Raw genomic sequence first — 18,249 nt, forward strand, 5'->3', positions numbered from 1 at the left:
AAACCCCATGGCCCTCCATACAATATAATGCACCCCCATGGTCCTCCATACAATATAATGCACCCCCATGGTCCTCCATACTATATAATGCACCCCCATGGCCCTCCATACTATATAATGCACCCCCCATGGCCCTCCATACAATATAATGCACCCCCCATGGTCCTCCATACAATATAATGCACCCCCATGGTCCTCCATACTATATAATGCACCCCCATGGTCCTCCATACAATATAATGCACCCCCATGGTCCTCCATACAATATAATGCACCCCCATGGCCCTCCATACAATATAATGCACCCCCATGGCCCTCCATACAATATAGTGCACCCCCATGGCCCTTCATACAATATAATGCACCCCCATGGCCCTTCATACAATATAATGCACCCCCATGGCCCTTCATACAATATAATGCACCCCCATGGTCCTCCATACAATATAATGCACCCCCATGGTCCTCCATACTATATAATGCACCCCCATGGTCCTCCATACAATATAATGCACCCCCATGGTCCTCCATACAATATAATGCACCCCCATGGTCCTCCATACAATATAATGCACCCCCATGGCCCTCCATACAATATAATGCACCCCCATGGCCCTCCATACAATATAGTGCACCCCCATGGCCCTTCATACAATATAATGCACCCCCATGGCCCTCCATACAATATAGTGCACCCCCATGGCCCTTCATACAATATAATGCACCACCATGGCCCTTCATACAATATAATGCACCCCCATGGTCCTCCATACAATATAATGCACCCCCATGGCCCTCCATACAATATAGTGCACCCCCATGGCCCTCCATACAATATAGTGCACCCCCATGGCCCTTCATACAATATAATGCACCCCCATGGCCCTCCATACAATATAATGCACCCCCATGGCCCTCCATACAATATAGTGCACCCCCATGGCCCTTCATACAATATAATGCACCCCCATGGCCCTCCATACAATATAGTGCACCCCCATGGCCCTTCATACAATATAATGCACCCCCATGGCCCTCCATACAATATAGTGCACCCCCATGACCCTCCATACAATATAATGCACCCCCATGGCCCTTCATACAATATAATGCACCCCCATGGCCCTCCATACAATATAGTGCACCCCCATGGCCCTTCATACAATATAATGCACCCCCATGGCCCTTCATACAATATAATGCACCCCCATGGCCCTTCATACAATATAATGCACCCCCATGGTCCTCCATACAATATAATGCACCCCCATGGTCCTCCATACTATATAATGCACCCCCATGGTCCTCCATACAATATAATGCACCCCCATGGTCCTCCATACAATATAATGCACCCCCATGGTCCTCCATACAATATAATGCACCCCCATGGCCCTCCATACAATATAATGCACCCCCATGGCCCTCCATACAATATAGTGCACCCCCATGGCCCTCCATACAATATAGTGCACCCCCATGGCCCTTCATACAATATAATGCACCCCCATGGCCCTCCATACAATATAATGCACCCCCATGGCCCTTCATACAATATAATGCACCCCCATGGCCCTCCATACAATATAGTGCACCCCCATGGCCCTTCATACAATATAATGCACCCCCATGGCCCTTCATACAATATAATGCACCCCCATGGTCCTCCATACAATATAATGCACCCCCATGGCCCTCCATACAATATAATGCACCCCCATGGCCCTCCATACAATATAGTGCACCCCCATGGCCCTTCATACAATATAATGCACCCCCATGGCCCTCCATACAATATAATGCACCCCCATGGCCCTCCATACAATATAATGCACCTCCATGGCCCTCCATACAATATAGTGCACCCCCATGGCCCTTCATACAATATAATGCACCCCCATGGCCCTCCATACAATATAATGCACCCCCATGGCCCTCCATACAATATAGTGCACCCCCATGGCCCTTCATACAATATAATGCACCCCCATGGCCCTTCATACAATATAATGCACCCCCATGGCCCTCCATACAATATAATGCACCCCCATGGCCCTCCATACAATATAGTGCACCCCCATGACCCTCCATACAATATAATGCACCCCCATGGCCCTCCATACAATATAGTGCACCCCCATGGCCCTTCATACAATATAATGCACCCCCATGGCCCTTCATACAATATAATGCACCCCCATGGCCCTCCATACAATATAATGCACCCCCATGGCCCTCCATACAATATAGTGCACCCCCATGACCCTCCATACAATATAATGCACCCCCATGGCCCTCCATACTATATAATGCACCCCCATGGTCCTCCATACTATATAATGCACCCCCATGGCCCTTCATACAATATAATGCACCCCCATGGCCCTCCATACAATATAATGCACCCCCATGGCCCTCCATACAATATAGTGCACCCCCATGACCCTCCATACAATATAATGCACCCCCATGGCCCTCCATACAATATAATGCACCCCCATGGCCCTCCATACAATATAATGCACCCCCATGGCCCTCCATACAATATAGTGCACCCCCATGGCCCTCCATACAATATAATGCACCCCCATGGCCCTTCATACAATATAATGCACCCCCATGGCCCTCCATACAATATAATGCACCCCCATGGCCCTCCATACAATATAGTGCACCCCCATGGCCCTCCATACAATATAGTGCACCCCCATGGCCCTTCATACAATATAATGCACCCCCATGGCCCTTCATACAATATAATGCACCCCCATGGTCCTCCATACAATATAATGCACCCCCATGGCCCTCCATACAATATAATGCACCCCCATGGCCCTCCATACAATATAGTGCACCCCCATGGCCCTTCATACAATATAATGCACCCCCATGGCCCTCCATACAATATAATGCACCCCCATGGCCCTCCATACAATATAATGCACCCCCATGGCCCTCCATACAATATAGTGCACCCCCATGGCCCTTCATACAATATAATGCACCCCCATGGCCCTCCATACAATATAATGCACCCCCATGGCCCTCCATACAATATAGTGCACCCCCATGGCCCTTCATACAATATAATGCACCCCCATGGCCCTTCATACAATATAATGCACCCCCATGGCCCTCCATACAATATAATGCACCCCCATGGCCCTCCATACAATATAGTGCACCCCCATGACCCTCCATACAATATAATGCACCCCCATGGCCCTCCATACAATATAGTGCACCCCCATGGCCCTTCATACAATATAATGCACCCCCATGGCCCTTCATACAATATAATGCACCCCCATGGCCCTCCATACAATATAATGCACCCCCATGGCCCTCCATACAATATAGTGCACCCCCATGACCCTCCATACAATATAATGCACCCCCATGGCCCTCCATACTATATAATGCACCCCCATGGTCCTCCATACTATATAATGCACCCCCATGGCCCTTCATACAATATAATGCACCCCCATGGCCCTCCATACAATATAATGCACCCCCATGGCCCTCCATACAATATAGTGCACCCCCATGACCCTCCATACAATATAATGCACCCCCATGGCCCTCCATACAATATAATGCACCCCCATGGCCCTCCATACAATATAATGCACCCCCATGGCCCTCCATACAATATAGTGCACCCCCATGGCCCTCCATACAATATAATGCACCCCCATGGCCCTTCATACAATATAATGCAGTCCCCCTCCAGCCATCAGAGTGAGTAGTGATGATGGAGGAGGGAGCGTCAGCAGACGTTTTCACCCTTATCATTCTGTGCTGATGGGCATAGAGGGGGCCCGGTGCAGGCGCTGACACTGGGCCCCCCCCAGATCATGGGCCCCATAGCAGTGGCTGTATGCCACTGGATTTGCCCTCTCACCGACATCTTCATTCTCCCATGATGTCCTGCTGGGCTTCATAGGACATCATCATTAAAGAAGCGCTCCCATCAAAATTGTTATCCTCTTCAGGGGAACCTGTCACCAGGTTTGGTCTATATAAGGCTACGTTCACATTTGCGTTGTTGGGCGTTGCGTCGGGGACGCAACGCACAACGCATGCAAAACGCATTGTTTTGTGATGCATGCGTCCATTTTTGGCATGATTTTTGGCGCAAAAAAACTGCATCATGCAGCGTCCTCTGCTCCCTGACGCTTGCGCCAAAAATGACGCATGCGTCACAAAACGCAAGACAACGCATGTCCATGCGCCCCCATGTTAAATATAGGGACGCATGCGTCGCTATGCGTCGCCGAACCTGCGCCCGACGCAACGCAAATGTGAACATAGCCTAAGATACGGCCACCGTTTTCAGGGCTGATATACAGCATTCTATAATACTATATATCTGCCCCCAACCCGACCTGGAAGAAATTAAAAAAATACTTTTATTATAATCACCTGCGAGGCGGTCCAGTCCAAGGAGTGTCGCTCTTCTTGGCCCGGCGCCTCCCATCTTCTTGGGATACCGTCCTACTGCTTGCTACATGTGGGTGACGCGTCCCTTTATCATCCACACAGTCAGCTCGGCATGGCGCTCCTGAGCAGGCGCACTTCTCTGCCCTGTTGCGCAGGCGCGGGCCTCTCTGACCTTTTCCGGTGCCTCTACACTGCAATACTTCACTCTGCTATATGTAGAAACGGGAAGTATTTTGTCCTTGCAGAAATCATTTTTTTCAACTCCGGACCCATCTGCTCCCTCCTCCCCCTGACATTCTTTTGCAGCGACCTTAGACTCATACAGGAAAAATTTGCCTCCTGTTTCTACCTAGAACTTAGAAGGATTCAGCGCGTCCGTTATTAATCACCTCACGTCATAGACCCAATGGAAAAGGGAAGAATTATCTGGGTAGAAAGGCAAAATAAGCAATTGTTAGTACACAGTGCTATACAGTATGATGTCTGCAATATATGAAGAGAATAAAAACTTGGGAGAGGAGGAGGGCTTCTTTATAGGGGATTTTCCCATGAACTAATCTTAATTTTAATCAGTAGATCTTGGAATAGTAATAACTTTCACAGTTGGATGTGTTTAAATAAAATGTTCCTGTGCCGAGATAATCTGATACATGTGCTCCTGCTGTGTACTGTGTAATGGCCGTGTGAGACAGTGCAGGACCATGGTCTGATCATACCACAGCTCCTGGGCAGGTGTAGAAGCAAAAGAGTCTGCAGACATTACGGCACGGGATCACAGCTGATTCTTTTTGTAACACACTACATTTCCCTGCCTGTTTTTAAACAATGTTTTACTTTAACCCCTTAAGCCCCGAGGGTGGTTTGCACGTTAATGACCGGGCCAATTTTTACAATTCTGACCACTGTCCCTTTATGAGGCTATAACTCTGGAACGCTTTGACGGATCTTGGCGATTCTGACATTGTTTTCTCGTGACATATTGTACTTCATGTTAGTGGTAAAATTTATTCGATATAACTTGCGTTTATTTGTGAAAAAAAACAGAAATTTGGCGAAAATTTTGAAAATTTCACAATTTTCCAACTTTGAATTTTTATGCTCTTAAATCACAGATATATGTCACGCAAAATACTTAATAAGTAACATTTCCCACATGTCTACTTTACATCAGCACAATTTTGGAACCAAAATTTTTTTTTGTTAGGGAGTTATAAGGTTTAAAATTTGACCAGAAATTTCTCATTTTTACAACACCATTTTTTTTTTAGGGACCACATCTCATTTGAAGTCATTTTGAGGGGTCTATATGATAGAAAATACCCAAGTGTGACACCATTCTAAAAACTGCACCCCTCAAGGTGCTCAAAACCACATTCAAGAAGTTTATTAACCCTTCTGGTGTTTCACAGGAATTTTTGGAATGTTTAAATAAAAATGAACATTTAACTTTTTTTCACACAAAATGTATTTCAGCTCCAATTTGTTTTATTTTACCAAGGATAACAGGAGAAAATGGCCCCCCAAAGCTGTTGTACAATTTGTCCTGAGTACACTGATACCCCATATGTGGGGGTAAACCACTGTTTGGGTGCATGGCAGAGCTCGGAAGGAAAGGAGCGCCATTTGACTTTTCAATGCAAAATTGACTGGAATTGAGATGGGATGCCATGTTGCGTTTGGAGAGCCCCTGATGTGCCTAAACATTGAAACCCCCTACAAGTGACACCATTTTGGAAAGTAGACCCCCTAAGGAACTTATCTAGATGTGTGGTGAGCACTTTGACCCACCAAGTGCTTCACAGAAGTTTATAATGCAGAGTCGTAAAAATAAAAAATCATATTTTTTCACAAAAATGATCTTTTCGCCCCAAATTTTTTATTTTCCCAAGGGTAAGAGAAGAAATTGGACCCCCAAAAAATGTTGTGCAATTTGTCCTGAGTACGCTGATACCCCATATGTGGGTGTAAACCATTGTTTGGGCGCATGGCAGAGCTTGGAAGGGAAGGAGCGCCATTTGACTTTTCAATGCAAAATTGACTGGAATTGAGATGGGACGCCATGTTGCGTTTGGAGAGCCCCTGATGTGCCTAAACACTGAAACCCCCTACAAGTGACACCATTTTGGAAGTAGACCCCCTAAGGAACTTATCTAGATGTGTTTTGAGAGCTTTGAACCCCCAAGTGTTTCACTACAGATTATAACGCAGAGCCGTGAAAATAAAAAAAAAAAAATTCACAAAAATGATTTTTTTAGCCCCCAGCTTTGTATTTCTACAAGGGTAACAGAATAAATTGGACCCCAAAATTTGTTGTCCAATTTGTCCTGAGTACGCTGATACCCCATATGTGGGGAGGAACCACTGTTTGGGCGCATGACAGAGCTCGGAAGGGAAGGAGGGCCATTTGGAATGCAGACTTAAATGGATTGGTCAGCAGCTGTCACGTTGCATTTGCAGAGCCCCTGATGTACCCAAACAGTACAAACCCCCCACAAGTGACCCCATATTGGAAACTAGACCTCCAAAGGAACTTATCTAGATGTGTTGTGAGAACTTTGAACCCCCAAGTGTTTCACTACAGTTTATAACGCAAAGCCGTGAAAATAAAAATTCTTTTTTTTTTCACAAAAATGATTTTTTAGCCCCCAGTTTTGTATTTTGACAAGGGTAACAGGATAAATTAGACCCCAAACGTTGTTGTACAATTTGTCCTGAGTATGCTGATACCCCATATGTGGGGGGAACCACTGTTTGGGCGCATGACAGAGCTCGGAAGGGAAGGAGCGCCATTTGGAATGCAGACTTAAATGGATTGGTCCGCAGCCGTCACGTTGCATTTGCAGAGCCCCTGATGTACCCAAACAGTACAAACCCCCACAAGTGACCCCATATTGGAAACTAGACCTCCCAAGGAACTTATCTAGATGTGTTGTGAGAACTTTGAACCAACAAGTGTTTCACTACAGTTTATAACGCAGAGCCGTGAAAATAAAACATCTTTTTTTCCCACAAAAATGATTTTTAGCCCCCCAAATTTTTATTTTCCCAAGGATAACAAGAGAACTTGGACCCCAGAAGTTCTTGTTCAATTTGTCCCGAGTACGCTGATAACCCATATGTTGGGGTAAACCCCTTTTTGGGCGCACGGGAAAGCTCGGAAGGGAAGGAGCACTGTTTTACTTTTTCAACGCAGAATTGGCTGGAATTGAGATTGGACGCCATGTCGCGTTTGGAGAGCCCCTGATGTGCCTGGACAGTGGAAACTCCCCAATTCTACCTGAAACCCTAACCCAAACACACCCCTAACCCTAATCCCAATGGTAACCCTAACCACACCCCTAGCCCTGACTCACCCATAATTCTAATCCCAACCCTAATCCAAACCGTAAATGTAATCCAAACCCTAACCCTAACTTTAGCCCCAACCCTAGCCCTAACATTAACCCTAGCTCTAATGGGAAAATGGAAATAAATACATTTTTTTAATTTTATTATTTTTCCCTAACTAAAGGGGTGATGAAGGGGGGTTTGATTTACTTTTATAGCGTTTTTTTATATCGGATTTTTATGATTGGCAGCTGTCACACACTAAAAGACGCTTTTTATAGCAAAAAAGTTTTTGCGTCTCCACATTTTGAGACCTATAACTTTTCAACATTTTGCTCCACAGAGTCATTTGAGGTCTTGTTTTTTGCGGGACGAGTTGACGTTTTTATTGGTAACATTTTCGGACACGTGACCATTTTTGATCACTTTTTATTCCGATTTTTGTGAGGCAGAATGACCAAAAACCTGCTATTCATGAATTTCTTTTGGGAGAGGCGTTTATACCGTTCCGCGTTTGGTAAAATTGATAAAGCAGTTTTATTCTTCGGGTCAGTACGATTACAGAGATACCTCATTTATATCATTTTTTTATGTTTTGGCGCTTTTATACGATAAAAACTATTTTATAGAAAAAATAATTATTTTGGTATCGCTTTATTCTCAGGACTATAACTTTTTTATTTTTTTGATGATGATGCTGTATGGCGGCTTGTTTTTTGCGGGACAAGATGACGTTTTCAGCGGTACCATGGTTATTTATATCTGTCTTTTTGATCGCGTGTTATTCCACTTTTTGTTTGGCGGTATGGTAATAAAGCGTTGTGTTGTGCCTCGTTTTTTTTTTTTTTTTTCTTACGGTGTTTACTGAAGGGGTTAACTAGTGGGGCAGTTTTATAGGTTGGGTCGTTACGGACGCGGCGATGCTAAAAATACTTTTATTGTTTTGTTTTTTTTATTTAGATAAAGAAATGTATTTATGGGAATAATATATATTTTTTATTATTATTTATTTAGGATTTTTTTTTTTTTTTTTTTTTTTCTTACACATGTGGAAAAATTTTTTTTTTACTTTGTCCCAGGGGGGGACATTACAGATCAATGATTTGACAGTGTGCACAGCACTCTGTCAGATCACCGATCTCACTTACATCGGTGCAGGCTTACCAGCGTCTGCTCTGATCAGGCGCTCGGTAAGCCACCTTTCTCCCTGCAGGACCCGGATGCCGCGGCCATCTTGGATCCGAGACCTGCAGCGAGGAAGGAGGTAGGAGACCCTCGCAGCAACGCGATCACATCGCGTTGCTCCGGGGGTCTCAGGGAAGCCCGCAGGGAGCCCCCTCCCTGCGCGATGCTTCCCTATACCGCTGGTACACTGCGATCATGTTTGATCGCGGTGTGCCGGGGGTTAATGTGCCGGGGGCGGTACGTGACTGCTCCTGGCACATAGTGCCGGATGTCAGCTGCGATATGCAGCCGACACCTGGCCGCGATCGGCCGCGCTCCCCCCGTGAGCGCGGCCGATCGCGTATGACGTACTATCCCGTCACTGGTAATTAAGTCCCAGGTCACCTTGATGGGATAGTACGTCATATGGGATTAAGGGGTTAAAAGAAAGAATCATTTGCGATCCGGTTCGGTAATGTCTGTATAGTTTGTTTCCCCGCCCTACCCAGGAGCTGTGGTATGATCAGACCTTGTTCCTGTACCGTCAGACACAGCCATTACACAGCAGGGGCACATTTATAAGATTATCTCAGCACAGGAACATTTTATTTAACCCCTTCACGCCACAGCACTTTTTTGCGTTTGTTTTTTGCTCCCCCGCTTCCCAGAGCCATAACTTTTTTAATTTTCCATCAATCTGGCCATGTAAGGCCTTGTTTTTGCGGGAGTTGTACTTTTGAAGTACATCATTGGTTTTACCATATCATTTACTGGAAAACGAGAAAAATATTCCAAGTGCGGTGAAATTGCAAAAAAAGTTAAATTTCACAACTTTTTTTTTTTTTTACCATATTCACCAAATTCTAAAACTGACCAGCCATTATGATTCCTCAGGTCATTACGAGTTCGTAGATACCAAACATGTCTAGGTTCTTTTTTATTTATGTTGTGAAAAAAAAAATCCAAAGTTTGTTAAAAAAAAATTTGTGTCATTTTCCATGATCTCGGGTTGGGTGAGGGCTTATTTTTTACGTGCCGAGCTGACGTTGCTAATGATACCATTTTGGTGTTGATACAATTTTTTAATCACCAGTTATTACATTTTAATGCAATGTTGCGGCGATCAAATAAATGTAATTTTGGTGGTTTGACTTTATTTTTTAACTACGCCGTTTAACAATTGTATTAATTATTTTCTGTATTGATAGATCAAGTGACTCTGAACACGGCAATGCCAAATATGTGTATTTTTTAAAAAACATTTTTTTTTTACTTGCTTCAATAGTCTTCATGGGAGACTAGAAGCTGCAATCATCCGATCACCTCTGCCACACACAGGCGATGATCAGATTGCCTGTGTGTAGCAGAAATGCTCACTTGCTATGAGCGCCGACCGAGCTTGACAGTAGCAGCTAACAGATTAACAGCTGCAGGTGGATTGCGATTCCACCCCCATCTGTTAAAGGCACATGTCAGCTGTTCAAAACAGCTGACATGTGCCAGGAAAGATGCGGTTCTCAGTACCGGAGCCCACATCAAAGGGAGAGTCATGACATGTCATGAAGGGGTTAAACACATCCAATTGTGGAAATTATTATTATTCCAAGATCTATTGATTAAAATGAACTTTTGTTCTTGGGAAAACCCCTTTAAGTTTATGCCCTGCAATGCTGTAGTATTACAGTATATAGAACAAGCAATCAAACAATCGTATGTTCAAGTCGACTTAAAAAAAACAAAAACAACAAGCAGCAAAATGTTTGAATCACTTCCATTTTCACAAAAAGAAGAAATTACTTTTTGTAGGAATAAGCGGACCCGTGGAAAATCGGGTTCATCAAGTTTAACCGAACTTTAGTCCAAAGTTTGGTTCAGGTACCAAAACTGTACCCAAGCTTGAACATGAACTTATTAGCTGGAAAATCTGTCTTTCACTTACACTTTCTCACCCTGTCTCACTCTCTTCACACACACTCTTTCTCTCTTATGCACATTCTTTCACACTCTCTTTCTCTCACACTTTCTCTTTCTCTCTCACACTCTCACATTCAAACACTCACTCTTTCTCTCTCACTCACACTCTTTCTCTGTCTCATTCTTTCTCTCACCAGCACACACTTTCACTCACTCTTAAGGCCCCGTCTCACATAGCGAGATCGCTAGCGAGATCGCTGCTGAGTCACAAGTTTTGTGACGCAACAGCGACCTCAGTAGCGATCTCGCTATGTGTGACACGTACCAGCGATCAGGCCCCTGCTGTGAGATCGCTGGTCGTGTCGGAATGGCCTGGACCTTTTTTTGGTCGTTGAGGTCCCGCTGACATCGCTGAATCGGTGTGTGTGACACCGATCCAGCGATGTCTTCACTGGTAACCAGGGTAAACATCGGGTTACTAAGCGCAGGGCCGCGCTTAGTAACCCGATGTTTACCCTGGTTACCAGCGTAAATGTAAAAAAAAAACAAACAGTACATACTCACCATCTGATGTCCGTCAGGTCCCTTGCCGTCTACTTCCTGCTCTGACTGAGTGCAGCCGTACAGTGAGAGCACAGCACAGCAGTGACGTCACCGCTGCGCTCTGCTCTCACTGTACGGCAGTCAGTCAGAGCAGGAAGCAGACGGCAAGGGACCTGACGGCCCCCGAAAGGCGAGTATGTACTGTTTGTTTTTTTTGGTAACCAGGGTAAACATCGGGTTACTAAGCGCGGCCCTGCGCTTAGTAACCCGATGTTTACCCTGGTTACCCGGGTGCTGCAGGGGGACTTCGGCATCATTGAAGACAGTTTCAACGATGCCGAAGTCGTTCCCCTGATCGTTGGTCGCGGGAGAGAGCTGTCTGTGTGACAGCTCCCCAGCGACCACACAACGACTTACCAACGATCACGGCCAGGTCATATCGCTGGTCGTGATCGTTGGTAAATCGCTATGTGAGACGGGGCCTTTACTCTCTCACACTCACACTCTCACATACTTTCACTCCTACAATCACACTTACAATCTCTCACACACTTCCACTCTCACACACTTCCACTCTCACACACTTCCACTCTCACACACTTCCACTCTCACACACTTCCACTCTCACACACTTTCACTCTCACACACTTTCACTCACACACTTTCACTCTCACACACTCACACTTCTCTTTCTCGCTATCTATCTCACTCATACACACTCTGTCTTTCCCACTCACTCTCACACACACTTTCACTCACACTCTGTCACTCTCACACTATCACGGAAGGGCACCACCAGGAGTGGAGCCTGCTGCTTAATTTGACTCAACACTGGGAACCTCAGCCGGTCCGGACACTGAAAGGATTGACAAAATGAAAGCTCTTTCTCACTCACACTCTCTCTCACTCTGTCACTCACACTGTCTGTCACTCTCATTCTTTCTCACTAGCACACACTTTCACTCACACTCTCTCACACTCTCACTCACTTTCTCTCATTCACACTCTCTCACTCACACACTTTCACTTTCAATCACACTCACATTCTCTTTCACACACTTTCACTCTCTCACTCACACTCTTTCTCTCTCGCTTTTTTTCACTCATACACTCTCTCACTATTTCTCTCACTCACACTCTCACTCGCACACTCACTATCTTTCAATCACACTCGCTCACACTCTCTCGAACACTTTCACTCTCTCTCACACTTTTTCCTCTTTCTTTCTCGCTCTTTCTCACTCATACACTCTCTTTCTCTCTCTTTCTCACTCACACACACTCTGTCTCACACTCTCACTCACACTCTCTCTCTTTCACACGGTCTCTCACTCTTTCAACTCCCTGATCTGTAAAACGGACTTCCCGGAGAGGTTTGTGCTTGGACTTCAGCAATACACACTTTACATTTAGGGTTTTCTTGTCTCACTAACACTCACTCACACACTTTCACTCACACTCTCTCTCACTCTTTCTCTCACTAACACTCATACACTTTCTCTCTCACGAACACTCATACACTTTCACTCACACTCTCAACACGTTTTCACGCTTTCAATCACACTCACTCCCACACTTTCACCTCCTCTCACTCACACTCTTTCTCAAATTCAAATATGCTTTATTGGCAGGACTAAGTACATGTTAGCATTACCAAAGCAAATGGTAAAAATAGGGAGACGGGTAGGGAGGCATATAGAGGTCCAGGATATATCAGGCTCCTTTTAGAGGATATGGGCATGACATATCAGGCTCTTAGTTGGGGGATATGGACGTGTCCAGGGTGGGGTATAGAGGTCCATGATATATCAGTCTCCTCTTAGTCTGTGGCAGGCACTGACATATTCCATTGCTATAGCCGCTGCTCTTTCCTCTTCCCCCAGTATTATCAGCAGTTTCCTTTCCTCTTCCACAGAGGTGAAGTCTGGGAGGAGATCAGACAGTCTTTTGAAGTGAGTGTCCTTCACTGCGGAGTATTTGAGGCACCTCAGCAGGAAGTGGGCCTCATCCTCCACGGCCTCCTGGGGGCACTGCTGGCAGAGTCTGCTCTCTTGGGGCTTGTAGTTCTGTCGGTGCCGCCCAGATTCGATGAGTTGGCTGTGGGCGCTCAGTCTGTACCGGCTCAGGATCTGTCGCTCTTTGGGGTTTTCTAGTTTCTCTAGAAACTGGTACTGGTATATCGTCAGTTTCTGGGATTTGTTTGTCATTCCTCCAGGTGCTGAGATTTTCCTCTTTGACTTTATGTACCATCTTCTGGATTTCGCCTTTTGGCAGGCCATTTAGGTTGATATCTTGTTCAGGCTGGCTTTGGGTACTTTGTGTTGGGAGGCTTCCTGGGGCTTCTTGGTGTAGGAAGGCTTTGTGATGGTAGGAGCTGGGACTACTACTTTGTAGATGAGCTTTGAATGACAGCGCCTTCTTCTGGATTGCGAGGTGTAGCAGGGATCTGCCCATCTCTGCTCAGCAGGTGCTGTTTGATGTGCCCCGATGGACTTGGAGAAGATGCTTGCAGAACTCTAGGTGGAATATTTGTCAGCCCAGTGTCCCACTTTGACCAGTTTGGGTATGAAATTGGGACCCAGACTTCACTGCGTACAGAAGGATTGGGACAGTGATGGAGTCAAAGATTTTAGCCAGACAGTTACTGGTGCCTTAAGATGGTACAGACGTCTTCTGATGGCATAGAAGGCTTTGGATGCCTTGTCTTTCATTAACTCTATGGCTTGCTTGAAGCTCCCTGACTGGCTGAGTTCTAGGCCAAGGTAGGTGTACTTGTTGGTTTCTGTAAGTGGACAGTTGTCTATCATAAAGGTAGGATGGCCTGTAGGTTTCTGCTTTCTTTTCTAGAACTCCATGATATTAGTTTTCTTCTGGTTGATTAACAGTGCCTATGTGCTGTTGAAGGTCTCTAGGATTTCAGATTTCATTCTTTTTCTCACTTGCTCTTTCTCACTCATACACTCACTCACACTCTCTCTCACACTCTCTCTCACACTCTCACTCACACTCTCTCTCACACGTTCTCTCACTCTCTCAACTCCTTGAACTGTAAAATGGACTTCCAGGAGAGATTTGTGCTTGGATTTCAGCATCACGCACTTTACATTTCGGGTTTTCTCCTCTACTTATTTAGTATTGCCACATATAAAAAAGTCCAATCTATCAAAATGTAAAATGATTTTGCTTGTGCAGTAAACATTGTAAAGAAAATTAAATGGAAATGCCAGAATTCCTGTTTTTGGGTCTCCCCACCTCACCAAAAAATTGCAATAATGAGTAATCAAAGCATCATACGTACCTCAAAATGGCACTAATGAAAAATATAGAAGTCTCCATGCCAAAAAAAACGCTTTCACACAGTTTCATTGATAGAAAAAAATGGAAAAAAAAGTTATGTCTCAGAAAATAGCAGCACAAAAACCACCTACCGCCCTTAAATTTTTTTTACAGTTTTCTAATTTATTATTTTTTTAACCACTAAAATAATGTTCGGTATTGTTGTAATCATACCATATGATGGCCATGGCTATGACTTGTATAATTTTGCTGCCAGGCCATTTTTACTGAACAATGAACGCAAAAAAAAACAATCCCAGAATTATCCCCATTGGATAATGTGTTGTTCAAACCTATAACTACAGTAGAAATGTGTTTTTGTTGTTTGATTTTTTCCTTTCATACCCCCCAAAGTTACTGATGACTAATGAATCTGCTCCCCATTCTAAAAACTCTCCTAAGATTGTCAGCAGAGGAGCGACCGATTCACAGTGTTGACCACCGCAGAGATGAATCGCGGCGTACGCTGAATTATGTCATAGAAACACAGTGTTGCCTGCATGAATCCACGTCTGCCAGTTCCCCACGAGAACTACCAGCAGCTTGATGAATATCATATGTTCGGAAAATAAAATGACTCATCAGAGCTCAGGCCATCTGGTTTATTAGCTTACGTTTAAAGTTTTAACTGGAACTAAAATATTGTATTTCATTAAAAAGTCAGCAACTTAGATCATTAAAACCCTCAAGGTCCTTGAGGAGCAGTCGCTGTTTGCAGAACGATTCCTTCGGCATCCGATACTCCAGACATTCTGAGATTGTACTTACTCATACTTGCATTGTATACATCTATCTTCTGACAATCCCTATAAACATTGGAGTATATACTTCAAGTGAACATCTACCGTATATTCCTTAAAAAGCTTCTGACATATATCTTAAAGAGAATCTGTCGTCAGGATTTTGTTGTGTAATCTGAGAGCAGCATGATTCCAGTGATGTCACGTACTGGGCTGTGTTGCTGTTTCAATAAAATCAGTGTTTTCTCCGCAGCAGATTGTCAGGACAGGACGAGCAGGGCTGGGGAGTCGGTAAGCCAAACCTCCGACTCCTCAATTTCCATGACTCCAACTCCACCACTCCGACTTCACAGCCCTGCTTGGGCTGGGGAGTCGGTAAGCCAAACCTCCGACTCCTCAATTTCCATGACACCGACTCCACCAAAATGGGCTCCGACTCCACAACCCTGAGGACTAGGTGTCTCGTGGCTTTTAGTCAACTGCTCCAAGCTATTGAGCACTTTTCCTTTCCTTTTTTACTTCCAAAGACAAAGAGAAGACTCTTGTTCTCCATCTGACTGAGTCCTATGATGCATTTAATATGTACATTGGGGGCAATCAATCCAGTATATTTGTAAGGAAAAATTGTGATCACTTGTCGAACCCTTTGAGTCCTGAGGGTCATCTTGTGTTATGGACCTTTTAGATAGGCCCTTAATCGTGAATAAGCATTCCTAAGAGTGCTCATTTCCCGAGTATCTGCCTGTTGGTAATCACCCAACATACAAACAAAATACTCATTCATCTGGTGAGATGAAATTAAGGTTGCTTAAGAATCATTGTTCTTGGCAGAACCCATGGATACGTTTGGGGTAGTCATGATTTGGACCCACAAGTCACCTAAGCCCCATGCATACGTTTGGGTAGTCTGGATTTGGACCCTCCGGTCACCTGAGCCCCATGGATACCTTTGGAAAAGCCAGGATAGGGACCCATCGGTCACCTGGCTCCATAGACCATAGTAATAGATGACCGTACTGTGCACAGAGAATTCTAATCAGGCCTGTATAAATGGGCAATTAAACAACCGTCGTTTGGCTTCCATGTATCTGATTGTCATGTGAATGAGGTCTTCATCTAGCAATTTTTTAGGCCCTATTTATGGCAGACTAGAAAATCATTACTAGGAATCACTTCAGCAACTACTGGGAATACATTGAGTTTTAGACCCTGAATATATGATATATTGTTCCCTGGAGACCAAAATGTCTCAGTAAAGTACAGCAAATATGACTTTCTTGCTTACTTTTAGATACATTTTTGAAAAAAATGTTGGAAAAGAAAAACATTTCTTCCCAAACTTGCTATTGCGCTCTACCAATCATGTACCCCACATTTTTGTAATTTTATTTTTTGTTTCCAAAAAATTAACAATAACTACCCCTCCTTTTTTTATCAAATAGGCAAGGAACAATCTTCTTTGGACTTGCACATGATTGCTATCCCGCAGACGCCATTATCGTCTTTTATCAAAGAGTCCAGCTCGTCCAAACACAGTGACCACCACCACCATCATCACCATGACCACAAGAAAAAGAAAAAGAAGCACAAACACAAGCATAAACACAAGCACAAGCATGAAAGCAAAGAAAAAGATCGGGAAGCAGCGCCCTTCTCCAACAGCCCCGCCAGCGGCCGCTCTATCCGTTCTCCTTCGCTCTCGGAGTGATCTTGCTGCCACTTCTATGACAGATGGCCAAAATAATGTACAACAAAAAAATAATCCGTGCTCTACCAAGGTAGATGTGGTTGCAGTCATTGGTTTGCAGACGGTGTCGGTGTGGACATAGTCTTTATTTTTGAGTAGATTAGCCTTCTGTCTCAAAGTTTGAGAGGTTTTTTTGTATGAGAACTTCAAACCCACTTTGTAGTAATTTTAGGTAAAAGGGCTATGTGGGCTTTCCAGCTTTTTTTAGGGAGCGTGTTCAAAAAAATAAATCTTGACTTTGTCAGCGCTAGTTGGAGCCGTCTTTAACCTTTTTAACAACCCAATGTCTATTAAACTGTTTTTTAAGAAAACAATGTCTAATCTCTCGTTACCACTAACTTTTTACAAGCTTGGGTCAAGAAAGGCCATTCGTCTGTGTGAGGCAGGCCGAGGTGGCTTCCTTTCTCATGTAGTGTTATATTACTAGAAAGGAAAATAAAGCAGTATTACTAGAAAACCTGCATCCGTAGCCATGGTGTCTTAAGCAGGAGCATTCGATGGGGTGGGCGTATCAATGAACAACAGGTTTCTATCAATATTATAGCTTGATCAGTGTTTTCGGGTACGTGCACATTTGTGGTTCTCGTTAACTGAGCTATTCTCTGTCTTACCTTTGATTAATTATTGGAAAAGAACTGAAAAAAAAGACATTTCAAAAACATGGTTGACCTCTATGGAGAGCAGGTGTCTTACGTACAGCTGCTGGTCTCTTTGAGGACACGTTTGTGCACGTGCATATGTACAGTATTCATATCCCTTGAACTTTTCCAATCTTTTTTTTTCACGTTACACCCACAAATCTTAATGTATTTTATTAGGATTTTATGTGATAAACCAACACAAAATAGTAATTTGTAAAGTTTAAAGGAAATTATACATGGTTTTCTAAATATGTTTAAAATATTAATCTCAAAATTGTGACGAGCATCTGGATTCAGCCCCCTGGGTCAATACTTGTAGGATTACCTATGTCCCTTGGCTCAAAAAGAAAAAAAAAAGAGCAAGAACCGCGCCTCCAAAAATCATATCTTC

The 18,249-nt window shown here is 44.2% G+C and overlaps 1 protein-coding gene across 3 annotated transcripts in view; it reads left to right on the forward strand.

Moving 5' to 3' along the window:
• Nucleotides 1-17,762, forward strand: part of TAF2 (TATA-box binding protein associated factor 2) — a 175,949-nt gene extending 158,187 nt beyond the window's left edge. The window contains exon 26 of one of the 3 annotated variants that reach the window (XM_077271130.1): nucleotides 16,913-17,761. In XM_077271130.1, the coding sequence (XP_077127245.1) occupies nucleotides 16,913-17,178 (266 nt within the window). In that variant the 3' untranslated portion in view covers nucleotides 17,179-17,761. Of the gene's footprint in view, nucleotides 1-16,912 lie in introns of all 3 variants that reach the window. The other 2 variants (XM_077271131.1, XM_077271129.1) reach the window with 2 other exon arrangements.
• Nucleotides 17,763-18,249: the final 487 nt, after the last annotated feature.

Source organism: Ranitomeya variabilis, chromosome 6, assembly GCF_051348905.1.
Source record: "Ranitomeya variabilis isolate aRanVar5 chromosome 6, aRanVar5.hap1, whole genome shotgun sequence".
Lineage (NCBI taxonomy): Eukaryota > Metazoa > Chordata > Amphibia > Anura > Dendrobatidae > Ranitomeya > Ranitomeya variabilis.